At 36.6% G+C, this 22788-nt stretch overlaps 2 protein-coding genes across 2 annotated transcripts; both read right to left on the bottom strand.

The window, feature by feature from the left end:
- Window positions 1-3684: 3684 nt before the first annotated feature.
- Window positions 3685-10477, bottom strand: LOC136981131 (mRNA export factor GLE1-like). The gene is made up of 6 exons (XM_067277411.1): window positions 10200-10477; window positions 8135-8590; window positions 7950-8062; window positions 6042-6254; window positions 5771-5958; window positions 3685-4173 (listed from the first exon to the last, which is right to left on the bottom strand). Exons 1-6 carry the CDS (start codon window positions 10468-10470, stop codon window positions 3729-3731), a joined length of 1686 nt encoding a protein of 561 aa, XP_067133512.1. The 5' UTR covers window positions 10471-10477; the 3' UTR covers window positions 3685-3728.
- A 1041-nt stretch (window positions 10478-11518) lies between these two features.
- LOC136982488 (uncharacterized) lies at window positions 11519-12700 on the bottom strand. The gene has a single exon (XM_067278986.1). The coding sequence runs from the start codon at window positions 12698-12700 to the stop codon at window positions 11519-11521; it is 1182 nt and encodes a 393-aa protein (XP_067135087.1).
- Window positions 12701-22788: the final 10088 nt, after the last annotated feature.

Genomic DNA, 22788 nt, shown 5'->3' with positions numbered 1-22788 from the left:
AGAAGACAGGAAACAGTGGTGACGCACGTTTTCTAAACCTAACCTATTCTAATAATTTGTTACTAATAATTATGGTAATTTATTAGAATAGGTTAGGTTTAGAAACGTGCGTCACCACTGTTTCCTGTCTTCTGATTCCGACTTGCGCTCTGTTAACCCATAAGTACCTAAGTATTTTATGTTTAACGCTTTAAGTAACTATCAAATATTGTAAAAACAATTATATAACGTTGTATAATGCTATAAATAAACAATAATATAATACCCACTCGCATTGTTGAGAAATACTTAATATTAAAAAAAAATAATAAAAACATATAGATTATCATATTTTGGGACGAACTGTATCCTTGGAAAGGATAATTTCAAAGATATTTTTCGATATGATATACTTCGGCTGAATTCACATCAAATCTAAAAAAATTTGAGATTTTTAATAAAGTGTAACTCAACATCTGCGTAAGATAGAAACTTTCGGGTTGGAAAATCACACAGAGCATCAAAAAGTATTCCTAGGAGAGTCCTCGCTAGAATACCGGATAAATATACCGAGTACTATATCGAAAAGTACAGCAAAAATTCGTTAGTTTTGACTTTAGATGGATATTTTTCAATAGTCATTGAGTTTTTTTTCCTAGTTACAGTATGTCGTCCGTCAGTTTTTCTTATAAAAATTTTTCTAATCAATATTGGCTAAGTAGAGCTTGAGAAAAATGAGATTGAAGATTTTCCCAAAAGTGAGAGATACATAGATGAAGCATATAAGAAATACAATTGCACTGCATATGATAAACAAACATAACCGAATGTTTACTTTATTTCTTTCTCTTTTCAAATGTCAAGTTCAAAAGAACAACAAACTTTCTTCCCCTCACGAAATGGCGGTTTGTCCCACAGTGAAGCCACTTACGACCGCTACTAGCAACAGAACGCTCCTGCTCCAGTTAAATATTATAGCTCCATGGACGTATCCAATTTGGAAGTTTTTCATGAATGCAGAATTTCCTCGTTATTCTCGATGAGAATTTATTAATTCCCATAATCCTATTATTTGTCTTTTGATATCATTTGTTAATTATCATTCAAATTTCCTGGTATTGCGATGAAGGGAAATAATGCATTTAAGCCAAAATTATTATATTAATTTTAATATGAAGATGGAAAATTTATTAATACTTAGCACACAACTACCTCTATCGAATACAGGTTCGGTAAAAATCAAGATTTAGTGCTTCTGTTTATCGGTAACCATAATAAACTTACCATACATCCATACGATATTTCCTTAGATCTTATTACGTACAATCGTTGTGCCAAACCTTTCGGAGCTGTCTAGAACCTTGGAAGTCTTAACCGAATGGTTAAATAAACTACACAGAAATGCTGGATCCGTTCATTCCTGAGTTTAGTAACGTTTTTTAATTGAGATATTTCCCGCCCGAAAAATAAATATCGCGATATTTATTTATCTCAAACATATCGCTTTCATTGAGCCCATGCAGTTGGGGATTTAGGCACCGAAAGTCTCATTTTATTAATTAACAATGCAGAATATAAATAAAAACTTGTTCTAAAATTAAGCCTGTCATGGATCAGAAACACGTAAATCTCAATAAAGAATGAAATTTTTGCATTAAAAAAAAGTCTGTTTTTAAAGTAATGCCTGTATTTTTCCATTCTTCAGCTCTAATAGTTTGACCTACTGAGACCTGTAGGATGCCAGATTACTGATGGTTACGTTAAATACATTTAATTAACCCAAAAGTTAACCATCTCATCCTGTAAATCAGTACAAGTTGGCATTGAGATGATTATAATAATGATAAATTTGTTAAGGAAAATACACTTTCAAATCAATTTCCAAAAATAATTTTCATTTTTTTTTAAGTATAAATTTTATTAATGTATTCTTACATAATACAATATTTTTATGATTCTTTTTTGATTTTTCAGTATTTTAACTAAATTATTTGTTAAATTATTTTTTATAGTTCTATCACAAAACCAAAATTAAATTAAACCAATAATTCACATTAACTACTGTGAGGACCCAGACGAGGTCCGAAATCGCAAAAAAATGCAGAATCCTGTTGTAAAAAAAATAACGATAAATTATATAAGAGAGAGAGAAAAAAACTCTTGATCAAAACAACGTAACGAAAAATGTAAACGACGAGTCTCGGGATGACGTCAACGCGTGTTAAACGACCTGTTAATGTTTAATCCAAAGGTAGAACTCTGACACACGCACTCATAAAAAGGTATAAGTTTGACACAACACAACTATTCAAAGAAAAAAATTTGAACTTAGGAAAACAATTTCAGAAAAAGGGAAAAATTGGAGAGATAGAAAAATAACGCGTGATCGTTAGAATTCCAAAATGACATCAATTGCAAACAACGGATTAAATTATAAGTGCAGGCAAGGGCATCGCCAGCCAATGGGCCAGGAGGGGCAAGATGATATAAATTGATAGAGGATATGAATTGTATGTAGTTAAAATAAAAACGATTCATAAATTTTAAAAAGCTTAAGAAGATTATTTTAATTAAAACATAATCTTCTTGGGTTTTTTGCGCGGGAATTATAAATCGGGCAATAAATGACTTAGCATTTAAATAAGTTTTTTCGCATGTCTAGGGAGGGGCAACTGCCCCTCTGGCGACGCCCTTGAGTGCAGGTGTTGTGGTTCTATCAACAATCTTGGAGCATAGTCGACAAAGGGTGTCAAATAGACACCTCGAATCGGACCTTTCCCGCGACTCCGACATGGTCTCGTTTTGCGCTTGAAAACAAAGGGGAGACCAATCGGGAAGCGAGGAAAGGGACGAGGGACCAATCCGCAAGGTGGATAGTACACGAGAAAAACGTATAAAAACTGGGACTTCAAGGTCAAAGAGGAGTTTTTCCGGAAGGACGGACATGCCTCTTGTGGATTAAGACAGTGTGTGTAGTGTCGTCACTCGGAACTTTAAGTGTGTCACCGCCCGTCACCATCGTCGAACGGCCTTTCTCGTCCTCCCGGGACTGGATAGATCGACCAACCGAACTCGTGCACGTTACTGAAGATCGCTAAGATTTGGAACAAATCAAACCGATGTAAGCATGAATTCGTCCAAATAAACAATTTTCCGCATGTAAACACTTGTCATCATTTGCCTCTTTCGCAACTGCCCACATACACGGGTTCCCTTAAAGCTCATCCTGACGCGGGATATTTAAGCCCAGTATACACCAGACCAAATCTTACACTGGTGTTAGTGAAACGGGATTAATCGTATCCCCCTTTAAAGTCGGCGAATCTTACACTACATTATTTTTACCAACTTTTAGATACTCAGTGAAAATGTGTTATTTATGCAAAATAAACAACAAACCAATTATTATTTCTAAAATTTATTAAGTTATTAAAATCTTTTCTGTATATTATTATTATTATATTTTTTACAAATATACAGTAAAATATGTACACATCAAAGATATTTTAATACATTATTCTTCATATACAATCCTAACAGTAATTCAATTATTCAGAATCAAAAATTTTTGAAATTTTTAGAATTTACATATCATTATTAATTATTATTAAATTTACAGCAACTTAACATAATAAAAATGGTAAAATTTTAGTAGTAAATCATTAAAATTTAATCATATCTTTATGCCAATTTGTGAGCCGAACTCCGAGTTTAAACTGATTTGTTGACAATTCTCATTAACAAAAGTCTTATGATATCTTCCAAAAAGTAGAATCAAGGATACCCGATGGTTTAGGAATTGTACCTTCCTTAAAGTATTCTTCTAGAAAGTATTCTAATCTTTGAAGAGGTCCACCAGATCCAGGTAATGTAGCCTTTTTTACTTTTGGAAGGAATTCAATAGCTAATGCTTCCATGAGTTTTTGAAACTGCTTTCCGTAAGTTTTTTGCATTGCGTAGCCGGCAACTTCGAGAAAATCCACTAGAATTGTAGCAGTGATATCCGATCGTGGTTGCAAATTTAAGAGTCTAGCCAACCAAATCCATGCATGTTTCATTCCATGTGGATGTGGATTGTTCAAAATGGGAGGAGTTACAATGACAGCAGCATAAAGGCGAACTATTCCACTCATTCTCTTCAAAAACATAGCTTGCGTTTCAACAACACCTTCATAGTAAACGTATCCCAGTTGCCTAGAAAAAATTAAATTAAATTGTAATTATAGAAATTTCAGTTCTTTGATTCTTTTCAAAGTCAAAGTTTGTAAAAATAACTTGTTAACAGTATTGTGAATTTAAAAATATATTTAGATGTATTGTTAAATATGGCTTTTCTGTGTGTGTGAAAATACAGTAGAGACTTGTTAATCAAAACCCCGGTAACTGGAATCGCCGGTAATCGGAACGATTTTCAGTCAAACTGTGTCGTGCTGAATCGAACGTTTTTGATACTAGATTTACTTCTAAAGTATAATTTTCATGTTTTTATATTCCTCAATATATTTATTTTGTTTGTAAAAAATGCAGAAATAATTTTTAACGATACGATAGCCTTGATTATTATTATAAAAATTTTCGTTAGGTTTAAAATCGACGAAAATTCAACACGAAGCGACACGCAATGGAGAAAAATTTTAACATCGGACAGGTTAATGTATTTATTCGTACATAATCCATAATCAGAATAAATCACTAATCTGAACAACCCCAGTCCCCGATTGATTCCGATTTTCGGTTCTCTACTGTAATTAAAATATAAAAAAAGTTAAAATTTACAACAATCCATTTAAACTGAACATTGTCCAGGGATCGTGCTGCAGTGCCAAAATTTCAGCTTGACGATATTTTTATTGAAGTGGGTGATAAGAATCCTAGTCTGCTTATTTGAACATTCTATGTGAAATTGAATCACAAAGCATACTTCAAGAAAAACAGAAGAATGTTAGGCTCCTGAGTAATAAAAGTTGCATGCATCATACACCTAGCAACATCATGACATCACATGGCAAGTTTGGACAGGAAAGCAGGAAGTAATGTCAAGAACCAAATGCAGTTTTCATGCAATGCCACCCAGCATTTCCAGATTGGGGATTTTTTATTGACTGACATAATTTGAAGAACTTTTTAAGGTGACATTTTTTCACTTTTTAGTAGACTTAGGCTGCATTCATGCAGATGTGAGAAGAGGGAAAAACAGGCAAAAGAGAACTTTTGAAATCAAAATTTGCACTCACAATGCCATTTATACAGAAGAGGGAAATGGAGTCTCGTGTATAACATGCAAAAAATGCACAAGTTTCCCTTGAGAGAAAAAGTTTAACCTTAAACTTTCTCAAAAGAATGTCGCACATGCACCAACTCAAATTCGAAATGGCAAAAAAAAATTAAAACTGGCAAAATGCGGTTCGTGATTTTTTAAAATTTTCCAAAGTGACCCAATTGTCTGAATTTTAAGTTCTAAGTTTAAAGAAAGATTTTTAAAATTTGATAATTATTATTTTAAAACATTTTAGTGTTCAAGTAGAATGGAACCTGATTCTTTCAGTTTTGCTAGATAAGGTTCAGTTAAGAATAGATGATTACATTCTTATATTTCAAATATCTATATATTTTTGAAGTTCAAAAAAAGCACTACATCTGTAAGATGCTATTATATTTTATGTAATATAGTAAACTTATTAATTTTTTGCATTGATTTGTTAGATTATAAATAGAATCATCTTAAAACAGAAGAAAAGAACTAAAACACATGTTATTAAGTACAGAAATTGAACTATAACTTTCAACTTACTTTAAGTAGTCGTCTTCATTCTGTCCTTGATAGGGTATATAATACGGAACTAAATAAGGACAACTCTTATAAAGGTGGGCAAGAAATAATTTTAGTAGATCAGGATACTTTTGACATAAAAATACTGTTAATGCTGCAAGTGGAAATGCTGCTTCTGGTCTTGAGGATATTTGACTTTCACCCTGACCCTAGAATAATGTAAAGAATGTAAATTTATTAATTCAAATATTATTATACAAAAATTACATATAAATATTTTAAGAACACTTACAACTATTTTTTTTGCAATGAAATCCAAACAAAAATATTTTCCTTCAGAACAGACATTTATACAAACTGTCTTGCCAGTAACCACAATGTTATGTCCAGACAAAAATGTTTCCAAACGCTTCATTTTATCATGCAAATGTTTAGCAGATACATCAGATGTACTATTTATTGGTGTATTTACAGCCTTTTGCAAATCACCCTTTGCTTTCTTCCACTGAAATTTTTTGAAATAAAATTAATTAAAAAAAATTTTTAATAATAATATATTATAAAAGTTATTCATCAATATCTATTAAATTTTTAATGTGTTTAGTTTCTAGAAATTATTTGAAAGTTTTAAACAATACTAATATTTAAAATATTTCTTGTATCATTTTTCCACGAAGAAACTTCAAAACCAATATTTAACAATGATCCAAAAGTTGCAAACATCAAAAATAACAAAAATCAAGACATGTACCTCAACAATCTCTTGAGAGAAAAACAATTTAATATTTAATTTCTATCCTTTCTAAACTTTTTTTTGCCTCATTAAGGTAATTTATCAACTGTTGAGAGTTTTAAATTTTATCAGGTCAAATAAAATTTTGTCACTTTTTTTTACCATATTAAACTGAAATTGTACTGTACAAATTCAGTTTAATATGGTAGAAAAAAAGTGACAAAATTTCATTTGACCTGATAAAATTTGAAACCCTCAACAGTTGTGAAATTACCTTAATGAGGCAAAAAAAAAAATTTTTTTCACTTCTACAGAGTGAAAAATCAATTACTGTATATCTTGGTGGATAAGACAATAGTTGAATCATAAAAAAAGGCCCTCAAAATCCAGGGTTGTCATATAAGACAGATACAAAAAATTAGATTGAAATTTATATAAATTAAAACCATTATAAAAAACTGGACAAACCGTAATTATTTACTAGTAGAGAGTAGGGTATGTGCACAAAATAGAATAGCCCATACAATGTTTTTGTGAATAGTCAAGGCCATTACCCGAATGCTTGCAACAATCGCAAGGCAGTGCTGCCAGATGCAAGAAAATAAATTTGTTCATTTGAAAAATTACAGATATGACATAATTCCGTATACACTGTACAGTATTATTATTCAGATGATGATCGCTGATCTAAACTAAATTCATAGGCCGTTGATAGTTTGGGGTCGTCTTACGGAACAGATATAAGCTAAAACTATAAAACTTCGATGAAAATTTATACCTCGTCTTATCCGCCGAGATATACGGTACGTATGTTTGTAATAACTTCTTTACTTGAGATTTTATTTAAATACAGTCAAACTCAGTTATAACAAACAAATATAGAATTCATGATAAAATGAGCAAAACACCATAACAATTTTAATTTTTAACAGCTTCGTTTCAAATAGAATAAATAAAGGACTTAAAAAATGGCCAAAGATCTTGAAAATTATTTCCTGGATATTGATTCAAACTTGAAATGAGTTTTCATATTCATCACCAAAGAAAATATGTATGGTGATATTAATATACAATGTTATATTAGCATTATTTAATACAAGCCGAAATTCATAACAATGAAAATTAATTATTAATTTATAAGATAACATCCCAAGTATATACTCAATAGTTTATATGTGAAGATCAAGCAATAGTAATGTATTATGTTTTTGAGTCATATATGTTCTGCTGCAATTATTTCTATTTTTCTGTCAATGAATGATGACAGATTTTCTAATCAGATTGAAAACAGCTGATTAAATATTAGAAAATGTAATATTGTAAGAGTTACTGTAAAAATGCTAAAAATAATCAGCTGCTTTATTATTATATAATCTAAATCTAAAATATACAAAAAAATCTAATTAAACTGATTAAATTATCCTGAAACATCTTATATACAGTATATAATTATTAAATTTCACTAACCTTTGGGTCATTTACAAATGTTTGATATAAATTTTTCCAAGTTTCTGCAAACTGAAGTAGTGCTGTATATTCTATAAAAGCATCTTTATCAACATGTTGGTAGTGTGTTTTATCTAAAAAAATAACAATTTATGATAAATGATTAAAATAATAAAATTTCTTGATTTAATATTTTTTATCTTTACCTTTAGAAAATTCATTTGAATCAGCTTTTTTATTTTCATCCAACTGCATATTTTCAGGTACTGGAATTTGTGATTTTGAAGATATTTCAGAAACAGTAGCTTCTTGAAAAACATTTGTACCTGTGTTTTCTGGAACTTTAGAAATAGCAACTGCAGACTCAGATATTGAGATTTCAGGCTTAACTTCAAAAATTCTAGAGTTTTTTGTTGTTTGATCTGATGATGTCAATGACGATAATTTATTACTTTGGGGAAAAGAAACAAATTCTAAAGGAGGAGATTGACTAACTACTGCATTACAATTCGTATGATCCATTGAAATCTGAGGAACAACATCCATTGCAGCATTCTGAGTAATTGTAATATCTGTTTCGGAAGACTGAGAAACTACATTATCTACCTCAGAACATTCAATCACAGAAGAATTATTATTCATATCATTTTCATTTGAATTTCCTAAAAAAAAAAAAAATATATATATTTTAATCTAAGTACTTTAACTATTTAAAATTAAATTTAGAGCATTTCTATATTTATCTATAAATATTTCTTCAAAAAATATACTTAAGATATTTGGTTTAATTTGGAATTGAAAATTTAATTATATTCTCTTGTATTTCAAAAATATCAATCAAACAAAAGCATTTCGACATAATACAATATAAATTAATTTATAAAATTTAATAAAGTTATAGAATAAGATCAAACTTTCTAAATAAAGCAAAACCTTGCATGGAGTGAAATGCAAACAGTGATGCTGCTTGTTGCATCATGCCGTCTATATTAACAATCAAGGTATGATCTTTTGAGTGAGTGCATGCACATAGTGTCCATTGGATTTCTGACAAAGTAAAAATGAAAGATCTCAAAATATATGTTTCTGTGAAATTTTGCTTCAACTCACTAAAAACTTTTCAGAGACATTTCAAGTACTTAATCAAGTATATAGGGTGGACTCTGTGAGCAGAACCAAGTGCTACAAATAGTTCAAACATTTCAAATCAGGAAGAATGGACAATATCATTATATACAGAAGCTTCTCAAAATATTGAAAAGAAATAACAAGTAACTAGAGATTTCACAAGAGATTTATTTAAATTATAGTAATTTAACAAAAACCTATGCACTTAAAATTTAAAACAATAAACAACAACTTTACCAGAAAACTGGAACTGTCATGTAGAGAATCACACCTAAATGCAAAATTTCCAGCAAAGAAACACTCAAATTTAATATTTGAATGTTTTCAGCCACTACTTTATCGGCCCTCTTCGGGAAACGTAAAACAAAAAATTAGAATGCAGTTACATTCTATATATAGAACAATTTTTTCGTTTTACATTTCCTGAAGAGGGCCGATAAAGTAGTAGCCAAAAACGTTCGAATATTGAATTTGAGTGTTTCTTTGCTGAAAATTTTGCATTTAGGTGTGATTCTCTATTTGAAATTTAGAACATTAACTATCTCCAGATCTGTACTATATATAAAAGATGAAGGAATTTAATCAATCACCATCCAATTTATTTCTGTTCCTTAATATTTTTGAGATTAAATCAGACAAATATGTTAAAATAAAAAATAAATTTATATATTTCAGGTATAAAATGCTTACTTTCAAGTAGTAAATTGTTTAAATTTTTCACCAAAAGAACTACACAAGTCACTGTTTGAACTGAACTGGAACAATGACTTGTGTACGTTAAGAAGCTGAAATTTTCCTAAAACAGGACAAAAACATTCCTTCAAGAAAAATTTAAACAATTGGCTACCTGAAAGTAAGCATTTTATACCTGAAATAATAATATGGAGCCAGAAACATATGATGTAATATTTGTCAAATTGATATACAGTCGATTCTGCTTAATAGCACGGCATTGGAGCTTTTAGGAGCTACAAAATGGCGGGTGCTTACGTTATAGGATTTGATTCTGTTCTCGAATGTTTTGTCCCAATATGCAGCATATTCTAGTAACCAACCAGGCTAATAACCAGAATCGACTGTATACAATTTCAACACTCTCAATAAAGTAGAATCATTTTGAAACATTTATTAGTATAATCTTACCTAAATCAGTAAAATATTTAAGCATTCTTCTACATTCTTCTAAATGGCACGTAGCAGCTTCCAGATACATGTCTGGGTCATCACTAATCAAGTAAGAGTCCATTTGAGTAACTATAGCTTTCAAATGATATATTAAATTTATCGCATCGTTTGGTTGATTCTTGCAATTCAATTTATTATATTTTTCAAGTATTTCACTTGCAATAAACTTTAACTTGAGATAAATCATATTTAAATTCTCCAACATTTTGAGTTTCCTACAAGAAATCATAATTCAAAAAATTAATATTTCATAATTAATATAAGTAAATTTTCATTAATTCATTCATATATATTTATATTAATAAAAAATTATTCAAGTAATGTATATCAAGTGCTTTTAATACATTGTTATGAACAAAAAATTTATTATAATCAGAAACACACTAATTATCAAGACTGATGAATTATAAATTCTAGATTCCAGATATTTTTGATAGATACAAACATCTCAAAACCTGATGTCATTAATCAAAGCCAAATGATTGCCGTAAAATCTAATTATTAACAGGAGTGAAAAAATAGCCCGATACATTATGGCAAGCGTTTGGCTTAGATATTTTTAATAAAAGTTAGACTTACTTCTATCTTGAACCAAACAGTGCTAATATTTCTTCTCTATTTTTCTTTCCTCACTAACGTTTTCGAACCTTTGGTTCTTCTTCAGGTGAAGTTATTCGATGGCAAGAACTTTAAAAAAAAAAAACAAATTCTGAAAGTTCTACGTAAACACGCGCAATCTTCTTCTTTCTACGCGTGCGCAGTTGATGGAAGTATGGCTTTGCGTTATCCCGTATCATAGACCAGCGTTTGCCAGGCCAGCGATAATGATAATTCTTCTTTGTTATTAATACATTTTCCTTTCTTTGCCATTTTGTGTATCCATATCGCTTCCATCCATCTTAAATGGAGCGGCCGCTGCCGTCGTTTGTATTATTTTCGCCTTGTTAAAAAATGGCTCTACCTCAGGCTCTGTAGCGTACTGCGCTAATGCGGTTGTGTATCTGTTATGCTCGATGTCCGCTTTATGCTCTTTAACCCTCACATCTAGTGATCTTTTCGTGGCTCCTACGTATACCAGCTCCTTATCCCATCTATGATCTTTCATAGGGATTGCGTACACACCAGCCAATTTGCCCTGCTTCGGGGCATCTTTCCCGTTACTCAGTATGTTAAAAATAGTAGGACATCTTCTATACACGATAGTGACTTGTCTTCTTTTAGCGATCTCCTTGTATAACTTTTGTAAGTACGGATTGTAGGTAACTATTATCCTGTCCTTATCCTACGCTATCCTGTTGGCTTTGCCCCTCTGCTCTCGTCGCTCCTGGGGGGTGCAAGGTTTTCTTGCATAACGCCGCCACTAGATTACTATACCCATGTCGTTCAGCAATAGTATTAATCGTGTTGATCTCATTCGTAAGTGCCTGCGTTGTAGATGAGTGGGTGTACGCCCTTTTGACTAAACTATTAAATGCGGCTATCTTATACTTCATTGGATCACATGACTGTGCCGGGATATACAATTGATCTACATGCGATTTTCTATATACTTCGGTGCAGATGGCTGATCCTTTAACAGTGATGTTCACGTCGAGAAAATGTACCTGGGTGTAGCTCTCTTGTTCTAGACCCAGAGTCAAGCCATAGGAGTTATTATTAAACTCGGCCACAAATGTCAATATATCCGGTTTACATTTCCATCGTATGAGTATATCATCTACGTATCTCTTGTAGATAATGATGTTGTGGAGCTGGTCAGGAAGAACTTTTTGCTCAAAGAGTCTAACCACCATTTCACACAAATCTCCTGCTATAGTGCTCCCCATTGGCATACCTCTTCGTTGTTGGTATATGCACCCTTTAAACTGGAATAACGAGTTGTAACATAATAGGTGTGCTAACTCCAATATTTGCTGATGATGGTTACTATCCTCTACTATTTTTAATAATAGATCTCTTAAAGCACAGAAGGTAGGTGAAAGGAGCACTGAAGGATACATAGATTTAAAATCCAGCACTGTGAGGTACGCTGGTGCGGTGTGCATCTGTTTGAGGATAGTTATGAGCTCTAAGCTGTCAGATATACTGAACTCATAATCTTCTAGATGTGGAGCTATTATTGCATGCATAACATCCTCCAGTTTTCTGGTTGGCGCACGAGTCTTATCTACTACCGGACGAATCTGCATGCCCTGCTTATGTGTTTTGGCGAAGCCAAAAAGCCTAGGAGCGTCTGGAGAGTCCAAGACGATATTCTTATTGTCTAACCTCTTAGCCAACTTGGTTTTAGCAAATCTCTTTACTCTATTTTGTAACTTTTCGACGTTACTATTCTCCACTTTCTTGCATTGAGTCAGGTTGATGTAATCGACAAGCAACTTTTCATACGTCTGCTGCTTCATAATTACCATTGCTTTGGTCTTGTCTGCCCTAACTAGAGTGATTTTATTCTTCCTCATCCATCAACGTGTCTTAACTATATTCGTTCGTAATCGCTCTGCTTCTATCCCATTTCTCGCCTTTGTTACTTTATGCACCGTTAACCATCTATAATACTCTTTCGTTCTATCTGAAGGCCTTGTATAAGTTCTTCCATTTCGGGAATATACTCTAGAAGTTCAGTAGGAGGTGGAGGTGGGGCAAATTAAAGACCATATTCCAACACTTTAAATACGAAGTCAGGCACTTCTATGTCGTCCCATATAACAAATGGAAAGGTAGAGTGCTTCTTTACCCTCGGCATTTGAAATTTCAGGATCCACTGTAGCTTTCTACGGTATTTCTCCTTATATTTGGCATTAATATAATCATAATGCGGAACTATTTTGCTGTTTTCTTGCCTTAACAGACCAAGGTTAATGTCAAATAGCTGATTCTTGATCCTGCAGAGCTCTGATAATATGGAATACATTCTTTTTCTTGTAACTCAAACTGCCCTGTTCATGCACATCAGCTTAACCTTATTTACTAGAGGCTCATTCCCTTTCGGGAGGGTGATATGATGTATTGACATTGGGAAAACTCCAATCTCCTTACATTCTTTCAGAAATTCGAACTTTGTCCTAGCCTTGATTAGCTTCATTAGTGTTCTAAAATACGGAGTAGCCGGCATCGCTACGAAATACAATGAACTTCCTAACACACTATAAAATTAGACTTACTTCTATCTTGAACCAAACAGTGCTAATATTTCTTCTCTATTTTTCTTTCCTCACTAACGTTTTCGAACCTTTGGTTCTTCTTCAGGTGAAGTTATTCGATGGCAAGAACTTTAAAAAAAAAAACGAATTCTGAAAGTTCTACGTAAACACGCACAATCTTCGTCTTTCTGCGCGTGCGCAGTTGATGGAAGTATGGCTTTGCGTTATCTCGTATCATAGACCAGCGTTTGCCAGGCCAGCGATAATGATAATTCTTCTTTGTTATTAATACATTTTCCTTCCTTTGCCATTTTGTGTATCCATATTGCTTCCATCCATCTTAAATGGAGCGGCCGCTGCGTCGTTTGTATTATTTTCGCCTCATTAAAAAATGGCTCTACCTCAGGGTCTGTAGCGTACTGCGCTAATGCGGTTGTGTATCTGTTATGCTCGATGTCCGCTTTATGCTCTTTAACCCTCACATCTAGTGATCTTTTCGTGGCTCCTACGTATACCAGCTCCTTATCCCATCTATGATCTTTCATAGGGATTGCGTACACACCAGCCAATTTGCCCTGCTTCGGGGCATCTTTCCCGTTACTCAGTATGTTAAAAATAGTAGGACATCTTCTATACACGATAGTGACTTGTCTTCTTTTAGCGATCTCCTTGTATAACTTTTGTAAGTACGGATTGTAGGTAACTATTATCCTGTCCTTATCTACGCTATTGTGGGTGCCGGGAGGCGGACGAAGTCTCGTTCCTCCTTTTTTCGGCTAACAAGTCCGTTAGACTTTCCCACGTCAAGATGGCGGTTCGGATGAGTTTGACGCGTTACGCGTTACACGAGTGGAGGAAGTGAATGGGTCCGACGATAGAGCGGCGGTGACGATACCCGAATAAAAGACATAGCCAACGGATAATAACAACAACAAAGATTTATTTAAGCTAACGATATAATTACAGAAGAGGCGCGCGACGGTCGCCTCCTTTCGGATCCGCGGAGGGAGAGTTTACATAAATTCGGGTCATACCTCGTGATCCGGGTCAGTCCTCGTAGTCTACGTATTCCGTGGATTTCGGGCGGTTCCCCTCGATATTGCGCACCCACACAGTCAAAGTGACAGAACGTAACCGGCCCCCTTTTCTCCCTCGTCGCCCTTTTATCCTCTCGGTCACATTATTCAGTTTCACCAACCCGCGTTTTTCGACTCTTGTTCCTCCTGATTCATATTTTCTCCGTGGGAACCAAGCAATAAAATAATTTTATTATTAACGGCTTAATTCCGGCGGGTTCGAATTTTCACACCACCTTGGGCTTTCTAAAATCGAAGCTGTCCCTGAAGGGCAGGTTCGAATTTTTCTTGGAAAGGATGGCAAAATTTAAGTGCACTGTCTCTCCCTGATTGGTGACTTACAGGCGACGTTAATTATTCGCGACAATGATTTACATGGCGAATTTCACATGATTTACATGGTGAAGTTAACAATTTAGTGGTTTCGCGACAATCAAAGATTATTCGGGCGCGCGTTACAACAAGTTGTCATGTTAGCCGACCATGGTGGGTTTGGTAAACAATAACGGCGTTCCCGGAAGTAAGGTTGTTTCCTTGCTGGCACGTGGTGCAGACGTAGTTTCCTTTCGTCACTTGGGTACGAGAAGAGAGTTCAAGGTCTTGAGTGTTCGTTATGTCCCCTTGTTGATGGGAGTTCGTTGACTTGTGCTACCTTGCTGGCTTGTTCGCTGAAGATAGATTTTGAACAGGAACTTGATGGCTGGAGGATTCCGGTGAGTGGTGTCTTGGCATAGTTTGTTGTAGAGTAACGGTGTCGTCATGCGTTGAAGTCGGTGCGTGATTATCTTTGGTGGATGGTCGTAGTTTTAGACCGTTGAGGCGAGGATGTCGACCTATCTGGTACTCACAAAAGTTAATTACAAACAGTTATTTGAAATGAGAATTCTATTAGTTCTCGGATCGAGGTATACGTTACAAAAATTATAAATGGGGTTACTCTCCCTCAGGTTGATTGGATGATAAAATCCTAACTTAAGTCTAATTGGGAAAAGCTAATACGTCAGTATAATTCAAAACATTAGTTAGAATGGATAAATAAAATTCGAATAAGTAATATAATATATGATATGATATATAGTTTATAATGTGATATATAGTGACATATTATAACGGATTATAATAAGGATAAAACTTCGAAAGAAGAAGTTTGAACAAAGGATCTTAAAATGGCGGTGTTAATAAGTTTAAACAATAGACTGTTGGTGAGGGCGGGTATCGCTCCGGGGAGTTTCCTGTGAGGGTGTGTCACTTCCCGGAAGCGAGTTAGCTTCTCATTCTCAGTCTAATTCCCGTCAGGGGATGACGGTCGGCTTGTCGCAGGGGAAACGAACCGCGGGATGCGACTCCGATTTCGGCTCGGCCGTGGCATCACCCATGGCTGTTCGGGGACAGGGGACAGGGAAGTTGGTGACGGGCCACACTCAAAGGTATAGCCCCGGAACCAGAAGAGGAAAGAAGAAGAAAGGTTTGTAATTGAAGAGATTAGGCGAAGGTGAAATAAAGCGAGATAGGATAGTGAAAGATTGTTAGGGAACCATGGGCGCCTGCATCGCATTTATTGATTAAGAAAACAATTACATCAAAATTAACATAAAATTGGAACATGATAATGAAAATTACAAAGACAATTGGCGCGACAATTTAGGGTTACATAAAACTATAGACAATACATAATGCGGATATATAATACAATAAAATTACAATTTGAGAGTACATTATAACAATAATAATAGTAATTATAGTAAGTTAATAGTAATTAGTAAAGTTAATGCAAAATAATTGTAAACAAAATACAGAGATATAAAATATGAACAATTTGTACAAAATGTACAAGATAATGCTTGGGTACCGGTACAGGGAAGAGACGCGTAGGGTATTATCCCTTTACAAAGCCTAGTCGAGCACCTTAATACTCGAAGCAAAGTTCTTGAGAGCCTTGTAGTAGCTCTTGTTGCTAATCAGAGTCCTACTTTGGCATGGCCATAGGTCGTTGTTGTCCTTTACCCTGGTGATTAGGTGCCGCCTCTGGGTGATGTAGATTGGACAGTTCCAAAGGATGTGAGTAGGATCGTCGTCTTCGTCCAAGTTGCAGAGGCACTTCCCATGCCCCATGAGTAATTGTGTTATGCAGTAATTAGTGACAAAGTGCTTGTAAGTACTCCTGTCCCGGACGTTCGGTATAAAGCCGAAAGTGACCCTTCCAGTGGTGCTCGCATTCCACCTTTGTTGCCATGTTTCCCAGGTGCGGTTCCTGATAGTGTTTTTAAGCCAGACGAGTGGCGTGAGCACAAAAGCAAAGTTGTGGTTCCAGGTGGGGGCAGAGCGGGCCAGGAGGTGGGCCCTTTCATTCCCCTGTATCCAGGAGTGGCCACGAACCCAGGATATTTTGAGATTAATGTTATCCCCAATAGACTTAATTAGCTTGACACTTTCTTGAATAATGTTCAGCTTCATGTTAAGGTTCTTTAATTGAACGGCTTTCTAGTCCGCAATCGAACTCAGTTACGATCGGTTTACAGTAGCGTTACAAAGCAAATGGTGTTTTAGACCCTCGGAGAAAAAAAATCGGCGAAAAAGAAATGTTTTTTTGGACTTTCGGATGTATTTTCAGTCCCCAAATTTTTTGAAAAATTTTTTCCCGCGCGAAAAAATTTTATTGCGATTTTAATTAACCCTTAATGACGGGCAATTAACGCTTAATTGTTTTTTTATGGGATTTTTTTATAGAACTTTATTTATCCTTCTAAACTTCTAGCGCACCGATTTTACTTCGGTAAAGTTATTTAAAGCTATTTTCTGATGTAAAAAACAACATCCAATAGTTTTTTAATTTTTTTAATTAATAGATTTTTTTATAATTACGTGTAATTAAGTCGGGGGGGTCGGAAATTTCAATAAAAATCGTAATTAAAAAAAAAAGTTTTGAAATATCCAGCCATCTAGTATTCACCCTACTTTTTACCCTTCTCCTCCCGAGAGTTTCATGAGAATGTCCCGCGAAACACGACACCAGCTGTTCTCAAGGTCATCCAGCTGTGTAAACAATGACTCATCAGTGTCAAGTTTCTCGCTAAGGCGAGAAAAAGGAAATTGTACTTTGAAGTGTTTTCTTCAAAATTAACACATTTCTTTCGTTTTTTTTTAGTTTTGACTATTTTTAATTATGATGTTATCCCCAATAGACTTAATTAGCTTGACACTTTCTTGAATAATGTTCAGCTTCATGTTAAGGTTCTTTAATTGAAGGAGGGCTACTCTACTATCGCTGTAAATATTAACTGTATTGAACTTGTAGGTTGCTCTATTGTTGCCGATCCAGTGGAGCACCTTGCAAATGGCCAAGGACTCCGCCTGGTTTATGGTACAGTGGTGCGCCAGTTTATAACGTGCTTGATGGATATATCTGTTGTTGTTGAGGACGACAAAGCGCAGCCCACCCTGTCTTCAGACTTCGACCCATCAGTGAAGATAGTAAAGCCTGTATGGTCCATGGGGCCTTCTAGAGAGATAAACTCTTCCAGAGAGGTCCTGGGGTGATGGATGATGTTATGACTGTTGATGTCTAAGTTGTAGTTGTGTAGATGGTCCAGGATGTTATTGATCGTAATACTTTCCTCTAAATTTTTCATAATATTGTTGAAGTTGTGTATCGTGGTTGTCCCCTTTGCCAGCTTGAGATGCTGGTGAATCCAGACTCTTTCTTTGATGACCAGATCGATGGGGATTAGGTTGGCTATGGCCAAAAGTGCATCTGTGGGAGCGGTTTCGTAAGCTTTCGTGGTCGAGATTAAGGCGAGCCTTTGCGCTGAAAGGAGTTTTCTTTTGATGTAGATCTTTGTGATTGATGGCCCCCATACCTCTGCCCCATAGGTCAGGATGGGTTCAACAACTGATATGTATAGAAAGCGGCACGCCTCGCTCCCGTAGCCCCAGTGGTTCCGGGCGATGGAGGCCAATGAGTGCATTATGGTGACGGCTTTTTTATATGTATAGTGTACCTGGTGCTTCCAAGTAAGCCGGTTGTCAAGTATTATCCCCAGGTACTTCAGTCTGTCACTGTTTTTTATCCTTTGCCCGTCAATTTTAATAGTGGGGCCCTTCTGCAGTGGAGTGGCCTTCGGAAAAACCACACAGCAGCACTTGTTGTAGTTTAGCTTGAGCTTCATCCTTTGGCTCCATTCAGAGATGACACGCAGGATGTCATTAGCCCTGGCTTGAAGGACTTCTTGGTTCCTGTGTGATATTGCCAGGACCGTATCATCCGCGTAGCCTTGGATGTTACAGATGCCTTCCCCTGGAAAGGTGGATCTTAAAGTTAGGAGGCTATTATACATGATGTTCCAGAGGAACGGGCCTGCCCTGGAGCCTTGGGTGCCCTTTGTTTATGCTCCTTTGTAGATGGATTTGTTTGTTATTTATAACAATTATCTTTCTGTTATTTAGGTAGTCCTTTACCAAGTTGAAGATGTTTTTTGGGCAGCCTGAGCCTATGATCCCCGTAAGGATAGCGGGCCACCATGCGTGGTCGAAGGCTCCGTTGAAGTCAATCGAGACCACCATGGTGTGTTCGCCCCTGCCCTTAGCCTCTGTGATATAGTTTACGATGTCGTCCAGAGCAGTGACCGTACTTCTCCCCCTCCTAAAACCATACTGTTTATCGTGTAGGTAATTGGTGTTTTCACAGTGGTAAATGAGCCTGTTTGCCATGAGCCCATCCAGTATTTTACCGACAACCGGGAGAAGGGAGATCGGCCTGTAGTCTGTAGAACTTGATGGATTGCTGTTTTTTAATATTAATTTGATGGATGCTGTTTTCCAAATTTTCGGAAAGTAAGCTTTCTGGAGACAATTGTTAAAAATTACGCTGAACGTGGTTGGGATTGCCTAAAGGCCATCTTGGCCATCTTAGGGGTGATAAAGTCCTTGCCCGGCGCCTTACGAAGATTAAGCTTCTGGAATTCGGTGGCTATTTCCCGAATTGAAAAATTTTTGTCGTCTTCAGTGTTGGGAGTGATTTGGCTGCTCCTTCTGATTTCCTCATGTGTCGCACTGTCTGTGGTCGGGTTGTCAACCGGAAAGAGATCATTAATTATTTGGTTATATGTGTCTTCTATGGATGTTGCAGGATTATTTATGGCAACGTTAAAGTTGTTTGGGATCTTGGAACTTTTTATCTTACCCCTTGCGACGTAGTATGGTGTAGACCACAGCTTTCGTCTCCCCAAGTCGAAACAGAACGTCCTCCAGGAGTCCGTGCGTGCTTTGCAGATCGAGGACTTATAAGCCCGGAAGAGTGTGAGGTAGTCCTGTCGCAATTCATCGCATCTATCCGGGTCGTGCTCGCGTCTGAAGCGTTTTCTTGAGTTCCTCAGATTACGCTGTTGTGCCGACAGGTCACCATTCCACCATGGGGCAGATTGCCTAGTGGTGTAGGTTTTGGTGGTAATATAGTAGGCCTTGAGGATCAGCTTCTGCAGTTTGTCGATAGTATCTTCCAACTCCGTAGTCTCCATGTTCGCTATTGAGTTCGTCTGCCAGTTTCTCTTAATGTAGTCTTGGAAATGATTCCAGTGGGTTTTCTGCCGGATACAATAGTGTTTAATTACTCCAGTATTAGCGATCGTTGTCTCGATATAGCGGTGGTCGCTAGCCGGGTGTACGTTGATGGTGCTGCAATGGATCCCGTTAGAAAATAGGGGACAGTTTGCCAAGCAGATCTCCACCCAGCTCTCCCCTGTAGAGGAAGAGTAGGTGGCCAGCTTACTGGTATTCATCGATTTGAGGTCAAGAATATTCATAAGTTCGACTACCTTATACCCTCTCGGGTCCTCAACTGGCTATGCCACAGTTGAGACTTTGCATTAAAGTCCCCGGCTACTAGAATTGGAAGACCCTTCAGGTGTTGTATTGTTTCTTGGAACTCTTCTAACGGATGGGTAATGTCTTCTGATGGCGAACAGTAGAAGGAGATGATGGCTAGTGAAGTTGTGTCAGTCTTAATTATTATTGTCGTGTAATTCCTGCAGGTATGCTGAATCAACTGATGTGCATTAATATTCTTGTTTGTGACGATGATCCCCATCTTTGGGTTCTCGGACGAATTAGAGTATGAAAAGATGTTTAGATTCCCAAAAAGAGCTATCTTCCTATCATAACAGTATGGTTCCTGGACTATAAAATGTCCGTGTGATGAGTGTTTGCCATGTGCATCGCTTCTGTAGCGGCTGCCTTTGATCTTTTTAAGTTTATCTGCATCAGCTTGAGATTGTTTTGGTGCGGATTAGTCCCCATAGTTTGTTTGTTTGATTATTTGTTCTCTAATTTTGATGGTTTGCAAACATTTGGGGTCAAAAGCGTTATGATTTGTTGGCTGGCGTCTTTCTGGAGCGAGATCCTTATTTGCCATTTTGCAAGTGATGCAACAAGATGGTTCATCCCTCCTGGTACACTCGCTGTATCTGTGGGCCTTCGAGCAGTGACTACAAAATTGCTTTGAAGTGCAGTTTCGTGCCTGATGATTAAAACCACAACACTGGTAGCAACAGGTGATGTGCACGTAGTCATCAATGAGCACATTAGCCCAAGACATGGAGATATATTTTTCTTTAATTAGTTGGCTCCTGATGTGTGGAGTAGTTGACAGCACGATGTGGCGGCAGTTCTCTTTCGTGTTTCCTCTCATGAGAGCAGTGCTAAACCTTGTAGAGGTCATGAAGTCTTCTTTATTGATGCCGTGGAGGGATTCATTCTGCTCATAGATAGTTCTTATAATGTTTTCGTCTTCTACAAACTTGGGAACATTTAGTAAAATCACCCTTGGGCGCCTACCTTCTGATAACTTTGTCCGTACCAGCGGTTGCACCTCTGGGAGCCCTTCGATTGCCTGTTCCAGGACAGTCGCGTCTCTCAAACTGCTGGTGCGGAAACAGATTCCGTCCCCTTTTACCCGCTTTATGGCCGTCACTTTAATTTGTAGCTTATCTGGCTTTACATCCTTGATAATACTCTTTTGAATGTTTTCCATAGTTGCCTTTCCATCGTTGGCGTCTTTGGGGTAGACGATTAGGGCGTAGCTGCTGCTGCAGCCTTCACTTTTTATCTTTTTGTTGATAGACTTAGAAATTGTTTTGGTGGTGGAGCTTTGTGGGATGTTTGCTTTCACGATGTCTGAGTAAGAGGGGGCTGGCTTAGAATGCATTTGTTGGCACTGACATTGAGTGGTGGCTAAGCTAGGCCTAGCAGCCCGAAGCTCAACCAAACTACCATACAATTTGTTGATTGTGGCGAACAGCGAAGTAGCACACTCCTTGATTTCCTTCTTTTCAGGAACAGATGAGTTGGATTTGCTAAGTTGTGGAAGTAAGTCCATGATCCTTTGAAGTTGCTGCTTAGATTCTGCTAATAATTTAGCCTGTAGAGTAGCGAAAGTCCCTTCAACAGGGGTTAACTTAGCTGGGGAATCAAATCTTGAGGTAACCTCACAATCCGAAGCAAGAGAGTCTAAATCTTCTTCTGGAACTTCCATGATACTTGCTGTTCGGGGACAAAACCGCGGCTGCGTAGCGCATATGGAGGCGTACTTTCTTGTTCCTCGGCTTCCGATTGTTTGCGTTCGGAGTCCCCGCGCTCAGGGTCTTCTTCACTTTCCCTTTCCACGATTTCTCCTGTTGGGGTTGAGTAGGGATGGAAGCAAAGATGAATTCGTCCCACGGATCGAGGTATGAGGATTCGTCATGCTCAACGGTTGCGGTCAAGGTTGTGAGTAGATCGTTACTTTGGTCTTGCCGCAGGTGGACTTCCTCGCGGGCGGTCGTTGGTTTGATTCGATCTGCGTGGACGTGCATTTTCCGTTTGGTTTCTAAGTGTTCAATTTTAAAATTTACAAGACTGAGAGCTTCGATAATTCGATAGGGTCCAGACCATCGAGGTGCTAATTTTTGTTTTAACCCTCGTGGCGTAACGACTTCCTTTAATAGAACTCGGTCTCCTACCTTATAACGGGGAGGATTATTTTGTCGCCGATGTCATTCTTGTCGAGCTTCGGCGGCCAGTTCGGCCACTTGTTGAGCCATTTGATAAGCTAATTTCATCCGTTGTTGCAATTCTGAGGCAAAATTGTCATCTATATCATAGCGCACTTCCGCCGGCTTAGTAACTATATCAACGGATAGGTTAGGGTCTCTTCCATACAAAAGAGAGAATGGACTTTCATTTGTAAAAGCGTGCACTGAAGTGTTGTACGCAAAGAGAGCGTAAGGTATCCACTCGTCCCAATCGTGTTGATCTCTGGCTACATAATGTGCTAAAATATCAATTAATGTTTTGTTAAAT

The sequence above is a fragment of the Centruroides vittatus genome, unplaced genomic scaffold, assembly GCF_030686945.1.
Source record: "Centruroides vittatus isolate TY-2023 unplaced genomic scaffold, ASM3068694v2 contig_1168, whole genome shotgun sequence".
NCBI classification, from domain to species: Eukaryota; Metazoa; Arthropoda; class Arachnida; order Scorpiones; family Buthidae; genus Centruroides; species Centruroides vittatus.
Note: the sequence above shows the minus strand (reverse complement) of the source record. Positions and strands in the feature narration are given on the sequence as shown.